Here is a 14,292-nt window from a genome sequence, read left to right as displayed (position 1 = left end):
AAAATTGTGCAGGGCTTACAATTTCTGAAGTGCACATGCCCTCTCCCTGTATTATAGATTTTACAGAATCAGAGGAAAGGTTGCTGGCTTACAAAGTCAACATTTCTAGTTTGGAGTAACTCACATCTAGGAGCTTTTTACTTTAACCAAATATATCTGTATACCACATCCATTCATTTGGGGTAATATTGGCCATGCACTTTCAGATTTTAATCTTCTTCCAATGAACATTCGGATATCGATCATACATTTAAATGCAACAGTCTAAAACTAACAGACTGAAATTGTAGGATGTTCTGAACATGAATAGCAGACATCAATCATATGAAATTGAGTTCCATAGTAGGTCCCCCAAGTATATCAGATACACAATACTTATACAGATTTTATCGTTATCCAACCTGGCCAATCGACTAAACGACAGATAGCCATGGCGCGAAAATTATTGGAATGATAATTTGGAGCCCACACGTAGTCCGAAAATTGTAGGTTTCATTACTGCACTTACATAATTTTTTCTCCAATCCATTGGTACAGAAAAGTGGCCTGGCTAAACTTGAACTAATTGCAAAATTAACACAGTATTTATAACTTCCTAAAAGAAGCATCTGTCCTCCCCGATTTTTGACTGTTTCCCTCCTCATTTACATTAACTTTTTTTTTTTTACATCTGTTAAACCACATAAGGTGACACCAAAATCGTGTAGTAATTAATCCACCCCTAAACTGCTGTAATATGTAAAAATGACTCCCCTTTGGATTTTTTAACTGCTTTACCCAGAATTATACTTCGCTTTAATGTAGCCCCTAAAATCACAACTGAAACAGAAATCAGTTTCATAGTGGAGGATCTTTGGCAGTCAAACTTTTGATTCCTCTTTCAGTTCACAGCTCAGAGAAATGCAGGGTGCCTATTGCTTGATCACCCATTATTAAAAGCTGCAGCAGGGCATTTTGTAAATAAAATACTTGGGTTAAGCCCCTTAAAAATCTATGGAGGAGTAAAAGTTAAGCAAAAGATTTTTTGTTGTTACTGTGCCTTTAAGGATAGTATCAGATATAAGCTCAGCAAAGACAGGGACTAATAACCCAAGAAAATAAAAATATCTTATGTCTCTCTGCAAACTGCATCGTGCTATTTAATCATATATACAAAAAAAAGGACAAAAAAACCCCAAGGAATTTGTGATAGGATCCCTTTTAAAGTATGTTCAATTTCTTTATATTCATATATACTTTAGCAGTACTTCAAGATATCTTTCAAAAAGTATCATTTAATTAACTGTAATTTAAATATTAAAATCTCATAAAATTGAGGAATCAACATCATTTCAGCCCAACCTGGGTCATAAGTTCTTAGGGAATACAGTATGAACAGCATTCTCTTCACTGGAGGTGACTACACATCGGGCTGTGTCTGGTGTCAGAAATGCCAGAAAATATCTCCAACTCCACACCATATGCTTCACTTGCAGGTCAGGCATTCTTCTGTTGCATTAATCTGTGTTCTGCACAGTTCTGAGGTTTCCATTGTTCCTTCTACAGTAGTTCAGTATCTGGAGACTTTTAGGTATTTGTGTACAAACTTCTATTCTGCTGTTATGCCTATATCACTCATCCTCTTGAATAACTTTATCTTGTGATTTTGGTTCCATATTTTGACTCTGAAAGTGCTTCACTCCCAATCAGGCTTCCACTCTCCTTGTCAGCTACGTAATCTGATCTTCTAGTGTAATTTGATTCATTATAGAAGTTATATTGAAGTGAGTCAAATTGCATCCTGATATTACACAACTGGTTGTATTATTTTTCTTACACTGCTGCCTTCCTGTTGTCATTTTGCAATGCTTTTCCAGAAAACCCTGCTCTTACAAAGCTCATCCCTAGTCAATAATACTATTTATTTCTCTCTAATATATATATATATTTTAAATGTAGTGCACCCAACTGTCATCCATTACAAACTGTGGAGCACGGCATCAAGAATGGCGCATTTTGATGACAAGAGTAATAATATGGCAGATTTGTGATTTTCAAGGAAAGGTATGCAGTCTGTTAAACCTAGTCTTTATCACATGGAGCCAGCATCATGCAATTAGCAGCCAGAACATAATCACCAAGGCAACAAAGAGGAAGAGACGAGAGAGAAACTGTTCATCGACATATTGTGGAGTCCCAGGAACTGCTGTAAGAAAAAAAATAACAAGTCAAGATATTGAGACTGCTGTAACCACAGACAAAATTGTTGGAAAGCAAAAACTATTTAAAGGGAGAGTAATTGAAAAGTACATAGAGGTGGCTCAGAGAAAGTAGGTTTTTATAAAATATATCTAAACCTAGGAACAATGCAAGAGAAGAGGGGCACCCATTGATACTATATAAATCGGTTGTATTAGAGGAAATAGGGTTTCTACCTGTTAGGGCAAGATAGCTTTGCAGCTGGATATAGATCTGGGGTATTGTTGATCACTTTTTGGCGTATATAGTAGAGTGACCAGATCACCTGAAAATTTAGGGACATGTCTAAAAAATCAAGCTAGCATGGCTGAACTGATTGCAATTTAATTTAAATTAAATCAGTACTGCCCTGCAACATGTATTTATTAAATGTCCCTAAATTCTTAAGTGATCTGGTCACCTTAGTATATAGGGATGTGTGCAAGCGTTGCTATCTTGTTTAAATGTTGTCGTCCGATATTCAAACTAATCTTACTGCTTTAAATGACTGCCAGGTTTTAGCATTTAGCATCTGAAATCCTGATGCAGATTACAAAAATTAGGGGTTTGTTTATACAAAATTTATCATCAATATTGACTAAAAATCCCTTATAGTTGCATACAATGGGACCCCCTTTAACTTTATCCTTAAGCTAACTGCACATGGGACTCCGGAGTGCTGCTGTTTTTTCATTTTATCCTCAATTTAAGCTAACTGCACATGGGACTGATGACTGGATTTTCTCTGCCTGCTTAGAAAAGCTGATGTGTGTCCATAAGCTCCTTGTGCAAGTGCACCACACATCAAGTGGATTTTGTATGACAATGCAAAAGTAATATCAACCCTGTGTGCCACTAGCCTTAGATTATCAGTCTGTTCTTGAGTTTGAAACAGTAATTTTACCCAATCATCTGTTTAGACTTGTGAAAAATTGATTAGGCCAAATCTGGGCTCAAGGATCACATCAGTATTTACTCAGATATACTTTATTTGGCTCAATGCATAGCGGCATCAGCAAAAGTTCAAGTTTTTTTCTGTTACCTAGACAACTAAGCATGTTTATACTCTATGTATATGGCCATTTTGATGAAAGAAAATGTTACCTGGTGGAGGGCGGCCATCATTGATGTTAAAGGCTGTGGCAAATATTCCAAAAGGGAATGCTCCAATACCAAATGACATCTGGAACCCCCCATCACCAAATCCGAAACCCTGAAAACCCTGTATAAGTGAAATAAACATGTAAAAGACAGGATCTAACAGAAAAATGCAGACGCACTCTTTGAAATGCATAACTGTATCAATCCCCTTAACCAGCGTTAGCCAACTCTAAGGGCCGTGACAGACGGGGAGATTAGTCGCCCGCAACAAATCTCCCTTGTTGTGGGCAACTAATCTCCCCGAAATGCCATCCCACCGGCTAGAATGTAAATCGCCGGTGGGATGGCATACGCGGCGCAGCGATTTGAAAAAATCGCCTTCAGAGGAAACTTTGCCGATTTCGTTGCTGTGTATGCCATCCCACCGGCGATTTACATTCTAGCCAGTGGGATGGCATTTCGGGGAGATTTGTCGCACAACGACTAATCTACCCGTCTGCCACGGCCCTAAATAAGAATATACTAATGACAAACAAACGGAAAGCACTTTAGTATAAAACACCCTATTTAAGCCAGCCCCCCCCCCCACATACACACACTTTTTTTAATAACACTCAGACAGAAAAGATACGACAGTCTATGAGGTTAGACTGTCGAGGTTGGGGTTGTTTTCTCTGGAAAAGAGGCGCTTGCGAGGGGACATGATTACTCTGTACAAGTACATTAGAGGGGATTATAGGCAGTTGGGGGATGTTCTTTTTTCCCATAAAAACAATCAGCGCACCAGAGGTCACCCCTATAGATTAGAGGAACAGAGCTTCCATTTGAAGCAGCGTAGGTGGTTTTTCACGGTGAGGGCAGTGAGGCTGTGGAATGCGCTTCCTAGTGATGTGGTAATGGCAGATTCTGTTAATGCCTTTAAGAGGGGCCTGGATGAGTTTTTGAACAAGCAGAATATCCAAGGCTATTGTGATACTAATATCTACAGTTAGTATTACTGGTTGTATATATATATAGTTTATGTATGTGAGTGTATAGATTGGTTAGTATAGGTTGTGTGCTGGGTTTACTCGGATGGGTTGAACTTGATGAACAATGGTCTTTTTTCAACCCTATGTAACTATGTAATATGTGACTTACAAATATGGGAGCTCAAATACTTTGAATAGTTTTTTTGCTCCCTGCTTCTTTATTTTTTCATCCATCTTTACCTCTCCCCTAATGTTAGCCCACTTGTTTACATTATCAATGATTTTCTTTGTCTTTCTGTTTGGTCTCTCTTCTAATCAGCCTTATCTTCTTTCCCATTAATTTTATAATTAGTTTTTTTTCTATCCCTTTTACTTTCTACCCCCCCCTTAATTTTTTCTTTGTGCTTCTTGTACCTCAGACCACATTTGCTCAACCACCTTCTTTTATATTTTTCTCTCCACTTTTACCTCTGATTCTCCCCAGCTCCATTTTGCACTCCTCCTTCCCATGTTTTAGTGTGTTCTCAACTCTTCTCTCACCTATTCCCTTTTTAATCACCCAACCCCTTGTTTAGTCTTTTTAACTTTTATCCACATTGCTTTTCTGTTCTTTGTTATCTTCCACTATTACCTCTACAATTTCCTCTAGCATCCTTACATCTTCCCTTTTAACCTCTGTGCCCCATCCCCTTCCTTCAGGTTAGCCCTTCGTGAACCATAATTTTCAAGCACTCAGATTCTTGGTTACTTGACATCGAAACAAATTGAAAATGTGAAAATACAGTCAGAATAATAAGCATGAGTTGACGATTACTTGCTACTGAGAAACTGCGGCAAAATATTAATGGACAAATGATCTAACAAATTAATATCTTCTATGGTATGCAGTCAACATAAAGACCCTCAAGACTTCAGTGCTTTAGCTTTTAGTTTCAATAATTTTTATTGGGATTTTTTTAAACATTATAGCCAAATAAAAGGCATTAAAATATTTTCAAACATTAATATTTACATTATGCAGAAAAATAATCTGCAGTACAAATAAAAACAGCCGTTGAAAACTTATACATTCAGTATTGGTCAACATATGATAAAATAGGATATGATATAATATAATTTAATATTGTTGCTTAAGAAATTTGTTATGTACACGTATATTTATACGCATATACTAATCACGCATTGAAAACATGTAAGTTCAAACGTGCAAAACGCGTATAAACTGACACATCTCTAACTACAAAAAAAAATAAAAAAAACCAAAACATCACTAAAGCGTATTTTGGACTACGTAATCCAAATGGACTGCTGTCAATGTGGAGCGGAGTCTAGTAGGAAATGGGGGACTAAAACCGCCCTACTGAGATCCTAGGGGTCGCATCCATCTAAGGATTGATTGAACATAGTCAAGCTGTATCATTAAGAAATTTTGCTTCACCAAAAATATAGAGCAATATTTTTACTATAATAAATTGATATATCCCAATAAGGAAGTATACATACAGTAAAAACTATAACTACAACTACACCTAAAACTACAACTAATGAAGTTGTATTCAGTTGCTAAGAGTTAAGGACAGTACGCTCTCCTCATAAATTATTGTGTTATGCAGAGTACACAACTGGAAAAGTCTCCATCTCTGTGAGAGGGTTTATAGGATGTTTCGGATTTATTAGATTTATGGGATTTATAACCTCTAATTAAGATCATTCAATTTCAGTGCTTTAGCTTTTAGCAGATATCACTGACTGGTGCTATTATCAAAGAGAAGTCGACACAGCCTCTGACTGAGCTTCTTCTATTGCTGGTCTGGAGGTTTAAGACCGTCCAAAATTAACAAAAGAAGTCTTGTAATGTCTTCTAGTAATTGAACAAAACAAAGTGCTGAATCTTGTGGCTTTAATGCAATACAGCTAATTTGATAAGTGGTTTGCTGCATGCTATGTGTAAAGTTTGCTGTGTAAGTGCCTGTACTAATATAAATATATAAAGTACAAATAAATCTATTTTATTCCTATTTAGATCTGCATAGGCGAAAACCAATGCCTAAAAAATGACAGGAAGCAATGTGTGTACTAGTTCAGCTTGTTAGTGTTAATTAGTTTATCCCTTGGGAACCTCATTATATGATAACCAACAATACCCATGAGTCAGTGCAGAATTACAGATAAAAGGCAATAATTTCATCATGTGACTCATAGTACTCACCCTGTTTTCTGGTTCTGGTCTCTGCCCTTGAGGACGTGGAGGGGTTTTTTCTCTGTGGAAATTAGATTTGCATGAAGACAATTTGGTTAGTGAAATTGCAACTAGTGGACTATATAATAAACTAAACTACCGTGTGTGTTAAACCCAGCAGATTGTTTTTACAGTCACAGAGTTTTGGCTCTATGACTTCTGAAAAGCAGTCTCTGTGGCAAAGAATAGAGAGTTGCTACTAACTGTTTCCCAAAGCCACAACAAACTAAACAATACTCCTTTAAATTCCTACCTGGGATCTTCCTGCCCAGTGCTTCCTCTTCCATACAGCGGTATGACTTTCTCACGGCTGATTCCAGCTTTGCAGACTGGACACACCTGCCGGTTTGGTCGAGTTTCCAGCCACTGAGGATAAAAACACAACACATAAAATAAAGGCCTAAAACTGCTAATATTCTATCTGCTGTAGATATAGGTATAGGATCCCTTATCTGCAAACCCTTTATCCAGAAAGCACAAAGATACAGGAAGGCCATCTTCATTTTAAAGGGACAGTAACACCAAAAAATGAAAGTGTATAAAAGTAATTGCTATATAATGTAATGCTGCCCTGTACTGGTACAACTGGTGTGTTTTCCTTAGAAAGACTACTATAGTTTATATAAATAAAGCTTCTGTGTAGCCATGGGGGCAGCCATTTACAGGAGAAAAGGCACAGGTTACTTAGCAGATAACAGATAAAACCCCATTATATTCTACAAAGCTTATCTGTTATCTGCTATGTGCCTGTGCCTTTTCTCCTTTTTCCCAGCTTCAGTGGCTGCCCCCGTGTTAACATAGCAGCTTATTTATATAAGCTATAGTAGCGTTTCTGTTGCAAACTTACCAGTTTTACCAGCGCAGGGCAACTGTACATTATATTTTAATTACTTTAAAACACTTTCATTTTTTGGTGTTACTGTTCCTTTATTTTAAGGGAATTACTGTAATTTTTAAAAATGAGTTCCTTTTCTTTGTAATAATAAAAATGTACCATGCCACACAGAAGTCAAAACAATCCTATTGTGTTTAGCAGATGCATGGTGAACCAAATAATGGAAAGATCTCTTATTCAGAAAACCCCAGGTGCCAAGTATTCTGGATAATAGATCCTATACCCGTATAGACTTTTTGTGTTTCTGGTATACAGACAAGAAAATGCTACCTACAACAAACACAACCCACTGACAACATTAAGGAATGAAACCTGTTTCATATATTTCATACATTGAGAACAGCTATACAAGAGGACATCCAGTTTTTTGGCAAAGTTCCCTAATTCTATCCCTTTTCCTTTGCACAATTTTATGAAACAATAAAACATTTTTTTAAAAACAAAACAAACAAGCAAGCTTACCTGATGCAAACATGGCCAACTGGGCATGAAAAAAGAAAGGGATAGATTTAATTTTACTTGCACTTTAAAAAAGTGTATACTATACTATATTACATCATTAAAGAACTAGACTTAAAGGACAACAAAAGGCAGAGTGTATTTTCAGTAGAGTACTCGTTAGTCCCTTACCCATTATATCATCCCGTAGTTCTCTTCTTATAATCACTCTTACCATCTAGAACTCAAATATCTGAGAGCACTGCCAATATGCATGTGCTGCCCATCAGAGCCTATTATGCTTCTGTGCATGGTCTATGCCTAATGGTATCTGTAGTGCCTATTCTGTCGTTAAGGCTGCACATTCAGGTACAGGAGTGCTAACTTGTATGACTGATTGTGTGAAGAGGACTGCAGGGTGACATACTTGGTAAGGGGCTGGGTTCAAGGGAGGGCATTCTGCAGACAAATTACACTGTTCTTATAAGGATGCAGTCTCCTCTTTAAACACTTGTATCAAAACGGTGTATACCAATCCCCCAAAAAACTTTATGTAAGCACTGTTTCTGCTAATTCTAACAGCAATAACTTAATTTACAGTTTTCCTCACCCTGCTTACCAAAAAAGGTGACCACATAAGCTGATCACTGCATCTTTTGCGGTGTCCAGGCATATGTTGCACTCAAATGTGCTATCTTGACTGCTGGCCTCTCCATTGGTACTGCCACTTGCTCCACCAGGACTTGAATTCTCTGCAGATGCAGAAGGAGCTGGACCCGCACTTGCCATCCCTTACCAGTGATAACACAGGAGGTAAAGTACCCAAACAAATGACCTGGTAAACAATCAGAATGCAAATGTAGGCAGATGTAATCCAGAAACAATGATTTTAGAAGGATTTTTAAACTCTCATACAGTGAGCTGTAAAGAACTGTAAAGAGAATCAGTAATGAGGAAATGGAGAGCTCTATGTATACGCTGCTTTTTCACATTGTTACATCATGTCCCTAAAGAGAAAACTGCCAATATGAGCCTGAAGTGACGTATGCAAATGAAAGGGGGTCTGTAATAGGCAGTGAGTAATCTGGGAACTGAAAGTGAGAAGAGGAAAAACTATAGTTCAACGGACAAAAAAAACAAACAAAAAACCCCACAGACCTCATTATATACCAGAAGCTGCAGCCACAGGGTGTTCTCAGTTTACATAAATCCTTTTCTTTTGTCTGCAACACCCCTTTGAGGATGCCGGTTACATGCATTAATCCCCTGTCCAGGGGGAGCTCATTTCTAACAGCTGTCAAAGTCTGCTGTAGGCCAGGATCAGAGCTAGCTTTGTATGCTTGGCAGAGAAATGAGACCAGTTTAACCATTCAATATAAATGTAATTTTCATCTGTCTATACATCTGAGGAGCCAGATAATGAAGGCTTCCCTTGTAATATGCCCAGTTCTAGTAATTTAGCTACTGACGCATGGGTCACTCGGGAGGAAATTCAAAAGAGACTTGAACATGTAAAGGTAAACAAAGGTCCAGGGCCGGATGGGATTCATCCCAGGGTATTAAATGAGCTGAGCGCTGTGATTGCCAAACCTCTTCACTTAATTTTTCAGGATTCATTGAGGTCTGGCATGGTGCCAAGAGACTGGCGGATTGCTAATGTGGTGCCGTTATTTAAAAAGGGATCCCGTTCTCAGCCTGAAAACTATAGGCCTGTTAGTCTGACATCAGTAGTAGGAAAACTTTTGGAAGGGGTAATAAGGGATAGGGTACTTGAATACATTGCAGTTCACAATACTATTAGTTTGTGCCAGCATGGTTTTATGCGTAACAGATCTTGCCAGACTAATTTAGTTGCCTTTTATGAGGAGGTGAGTAGGAACCTTGATGCTGGAATGGCAGTTGATGTCATCTACTTGGACTTTGCTAAAGCGTTTGATACAGTACCTCACAGAAGGTTAATGATCAAATTAAGGAATATTGGCCTAGAACATAATATTTGTAATTGGATAGAGAACTGGCTGAAGGATAGAGTACAAAGAGTGGTTGTAAATGGAACATTTTCTAATTGGACCAGTGTGGTTAGTGGAGTACCGCAGGGGTCAGTCCTTGGGCCTTTGCTGTTTAACTTGTTTATTAATGACCTGGAGGTGGGCATAGACAGTATTGTTTCTATTTTTGCTGATGACACTAAATTGTGCAAAACTATAAGTTCCATGCAGGATGCTGCCGCTTTGCAGAGCGATTTGACAAAATTAGATAACTGGGCAGCAAACTGGAAAATGAGGTTCAATGTTGATAAGTGCAAAGTTATGCACTTTGGTAGAAATAATATAAACGCAAACTATCTACTGAATGGTAGTGTGTTGGGGGTTTCCTTAATGGAGAAGGATCTAGGGGTTTTTGTTGATAACAAGTTGTCTAATTCCAGGCAGTGTCATTCTGTGGCTACTAAAGCAAATAAAGTGCTGTCTTGTATAAAAAAGGGCATTGACTCAAGGGATGAGAACATAATTTTGCCCCTTTATAGGTCCCTGGTAAGGCCTCACCTTGAGTATGCAGTGCAGTTTTGGGCTCCAGTCCTTAAGAAGGATATTAATGAGCTGGAGAGAGTGCAGAGACGTGCAACTAAACTGGTTAAGGGGATGGAAGATTTAAACTATGAGGTTAGACTGTCGAGGTTGGGGTTGTTTTCTCTGGAAAAGAGGCGCTTGCGAGGGGACATGATTACTCTGTACAAGTACATTAGAGGGGATTATAGGCAGTTGGGGGATGTTCTTTTTTCCCATAAAAACAATCAACGCACCAGAGGTCACCCCTTTAGATTAGAGGAACGGAGCTTCCATTTGAAGCAGCGTAGGTGGTTTTTCACGGTGAGGGCAGTGAGGTTATGGAATGCCCTTCCTAGTGATGTGGTAATGGCAGATTCTGTTAATGCCTTTAAGAGGGGCCTGGATGAGTTCTTGATCAATCAGAATATCCAAGGCTATTGTGATACTAATATCTACAGTTAGTACTAGTGGTTGTATTTATAGTTTATGTATGTGAGTATAGATTGGTAGGTGTGGGTTAGGTGTGCTGGGTTTACTTGGATGGGTTGAACTTGATGGACACAGGTCTTTTTTCAACCCTATGTAACTATGTAACTAACTATGTAATGTATAAAAGTCATGTTGTATGTAGACAGCAAAAATATGCACATCTGACAAGGTTGATTTGTCTCTGAAAGTCAACAGGATCTAAAACTCCATATGGGCTGGGCCTTAAGGAACAAAAAACAAGCTATTTGTAAATGACTATAAAAACTGACAATCTAAAACTACTTGGACTTTATTTTGGTCTTAAAATTTAGTGTGAGGCATTAATAAAATAATACATGTTAAGATAATGATATAGATGTACACAAGTTTGAATGATACAAACAAAGCTAAATGACGAACATGGGAAATCTGAATTATGAACACTGCCTTTGCAACAACCATTACATCAGTTGTAAGAAATTGCTCAAACCATGCACATAAAAGCCTTACCAAAAACACTATGCACCGCACAGCATACAAAAACATTATTATAACACACATTTAAAAAGCACCAACATATTCTTTTTACGCACTTTAAAAATACACCTACAGAAAGTTTATAGTAGGGATATGAAAACATCAACTATTTTTGTATTTTTCCACAGGGTTAAAGAGTGTTTATATATATATATATATATATATATATATATATATATATATATAAAAATAATTGTACTAGTTGCCAACTGTAGCCATACAGGCAGGGGAAAGCAACTACGTAGAAAAACAAAAGGCCAGAGAGCTGTGCTTGATATGAACAGATAAACATAAAAGTAACTTAATTATACTAGAAGCATAAACAAATATAATCTACTTAAGAGTATAAAGTGATTACCAAGTGTCTACGCTGACATGAGCAAGTGACTTAACATACCCTCACTCTCAGCAGCGACATGGCTTAAACAATATGGTGACATATCCAGAGATGCTCTAATAATGTTTTAGGGTGAAGACACACAGAGCTACTTAGTAGCGGCTACTTGTCATGGCTGCTAAATGCCAGAAAAATACCCTGCCATAGACAATACTGAAAATTGCCCCTGCTAAAACACACAGAGACAATTATCAGTAAATGATCAGTATTGTCTATTTTTGTAGCTGTGACAAGTAGCTGCTACTAGTAGCTCTGTCTTCACCCTTAGGGCAGTGGCAGATGGGGAGATTAATCGCCCCGCAACAAATCTTCATTACCGCAATGGAAATCGCCGGTGGGATGGCATATGTGTTGCTACGATTTCCCAAAGCCGCCTTTAAAGGAACTTTTGCCAACTTCGGGAAATCGTAGCAACACGTATGCCATCGAAGCTGCAATTTACATTCTTGCCAGTGGGATGGCATTGTGGGGGGATTAGTCGCCTGCGGTAACGAAGATTTGTCGTGGGGCAATGTCTGCCACTTCCCTTAAGGGTGAAGACACATGGGGCTAATAGTAGCAGCTACTTGTTGTGGCTACTAAAAAAAGACAATGCTGATCATTTACTGATCATTGTCTCTATATCTGCTTTAGCAGAGGCAATTCTCGGTATTGTCTATGGCAGGGTATTTTCTGGAGTTTAGTAGCCTTGAAAAAGTAGCTGCTACTAGTCGCCAGGGTTGGACTGGGGGGATGCAGGGCCCCTTGGGTTCCTGCCCCAGGGGCCCTGCAGGTGCCCCCGCCAGCCACGTGCCTCGCACCCCCTAACACCTCCCCCTGCAGAGCCTTCCTAAGCCCCTCACCCGATGTCCTCCCCTGAGTGCGCGGAAGTTTAGCGTGTTGGGAGGAACGGTCAGCCGGGGGAGCGCCGGCAAGGGTCGGGTCTGGGCCGTCGGGGCTCACCCTAAAAGAATGTGCAGGAATATGTTCACAGATCATCAAATTCAAGTGTGCCCTAAACATGGGATAAATGGGAGGATTGTTTATTTTTGTACACAGAGGGTTAAGCACGAAACATCGTCAGATCCGCCACACACAGTCAGGGCTGAAACAGCAGATAAGGAGGTAGAAACAATAGGATTTCTACCTCCTTCTGCCGATTCAGCCCTGACGGCAGATTTTGGTCAGGCGCCTTCTATGGCGCCCGATCAAAATTTTCTAACCTGGCCGATCTGTGAGTCGTCCGATATCAGCAGCTTCCTGCGATATCGGTCGACTCGCCGACATGCCATACACGCATCAAATATCGTACGAAACGAGGTTTCGTACGATAGTATTGGTGCGTGTATGGCCAGCTTTAATGGACCCATGGAAACCAACTCCACAGTACTAAGAAAAAAAAAATGTATATATATATATATATATATATATATATATATATAATTCACAATTGGTCCGCACTCCCTCCTTGTTCACGTGTCTGGTAGTCTCAATGGGTGCTGCATCTGGTTGTTCCATGTATACAATACTCCATGAGTTATGCGCACTCCAGAGTGCGCATAACTCATGGAGTATTGTATATATATATATATATATATATATATATATATAACAGATACAATAAGTTATCCTTTATGTAAAATAAAAATTCATAGTAAAATCCATAAAAAATAAATGGGGTTCCAAGAACAGTAAGAGTTTTCAAGATGCATTTACAGTGAAACCTTAATTTTACATACCCCGATATTTAAAAAAATGTTGTGGCCCGACCGATATGCTTGGCATAATGCATGTCTCTGATTATACATTTGCCTGGTGCAAAGAAAAACGTTAATGCGGGTTCTACTGTATTCATTCATCATTCCCAAAGTGGTGAGTGCAAGCGGTGCTGCAAATAAGAATGAATAAAACCTGTAGTACTTTACACTTGCATAGCAAGCACCATACGTCCAAGTCGGAGACTGCTGCTGTCTAGAGCTTTACTTCAGCAATGGGCTGCACAGAGGCGCACGTCCGCCATCACTGGACCAAATTAGCACCTGACACTGGGTACAAATGCTGTGACAGCACTATGTGTGGCACTCCTACGTTTGGTTAATGAATGTAGAGGAATCACAGCGGATGTTTAGCAAATAAACCAGTCGTTTTATGAGGCTAACACAACACTGACACGTAGGGCAGGTATCTGTGCGTAAAGGTGCTAAATTACTCTGATTCACCATACAATTTATAACCAATCAGGATGTTGGGAACGGCACAGCTGGCGGGGCGCAGACACACACTGAGCGGCACGACTGTAGGTGTTTTTACGTGCCACCAGAACTCGGGATAACTATTATACCATTTGCAAGCAGTCTCCAGCTGAGTTGTTGCTATCGCCAACTAAATGTAAGTCGTCCTACCTCCGGTATCACCGACTGTAGAGCAGTCCAACTAATCTCAGTCACTTCCACCTCTCAAACGTCACATCCTGCTTTTCGAACAGGAAGCGGAATTCACAT

At 39.0% G+C, this 14,292-nt stretch overlaps 1 protein-coding gene across 3 annotated transcripts; it reads right to left on the bottom strand.

Annotated features, from left to right (window-relative positions):
• Window positions 1-1,123: 1,123 nt before the first annotated feature.
• Window positions 1,124-14,278, bottom strand: rnf185 (ring finger protein 185). 3 transcript variants are annotated; one of them, XM_031897564.1, is made up of 7 exons: window positions 14,194-14,278; window positions 8,481-8,696; window positions 7,886-7,904; window positions 6,782-6,894; window positions 6,499-6,550; window positions 3,322-3,439; window positions 1,124-2,185 (listed from the first exon to the last, which is right to left on the bottom strand). In XM_031897564.1, exons 2-7 carry the CDS (start codon window positions 8,648-8,650, stop codon window positions 2,088-2,090), a joined length of 570 nt encoding a protein of 189 aa, XP_031753424.1. In that variant the 5' UTR covers window positions 8,651-8,696; window positions 14,194-14,278; the 3' UTR covers window positions 1,124-2,087.
• Window positions 14,279-14,292: the final 14 nt, after the last annotated feature.

The sequence above is a fragment of the Xenopus tropicalis genome, chromosome 1, assembly GCF_000004195.4.
Source record: "Xenopus tropicalis strain Nigerian chromosome 1, UCB_Xtro_10.0, whole genome shotgun sequence".
Lineage (NCBI taxonomy): Eukaryota > Metazoa > Chordata > Amphibia > Anura > Pipidae > Xenopus > Xenopus tropicalis.
Note: the sequence above shows the minus strand (reverse complement) of the source record. Positions and strands in the feature narration are given on the sequence as shown.

Bases quoted from the DNA above. Each gene is read 5' to 3' on its own strand.
- rnf185 (XM_031897564.1), bottom strand. From the start codon at position 8,650: ATGGCAAGTGCGGGTCCAGCTCCTTCTGCATCTGCAGAGAATTCAAGT. The intron at 6,551-6,781 runs GTAGGAATTTAA...TAATTTCCACAG, and splicing joins ACTGGGCAGGAAGATCCCAG to AGAAAAAACCCCTCCACGTC. The intron at 3,440-6,498 runs GTGAGTACTATG...TCACTTATACAG, and splicing joins GACCAGAACCAGAAAACAGG to GGTTTTCAGGGTTTCGGATT.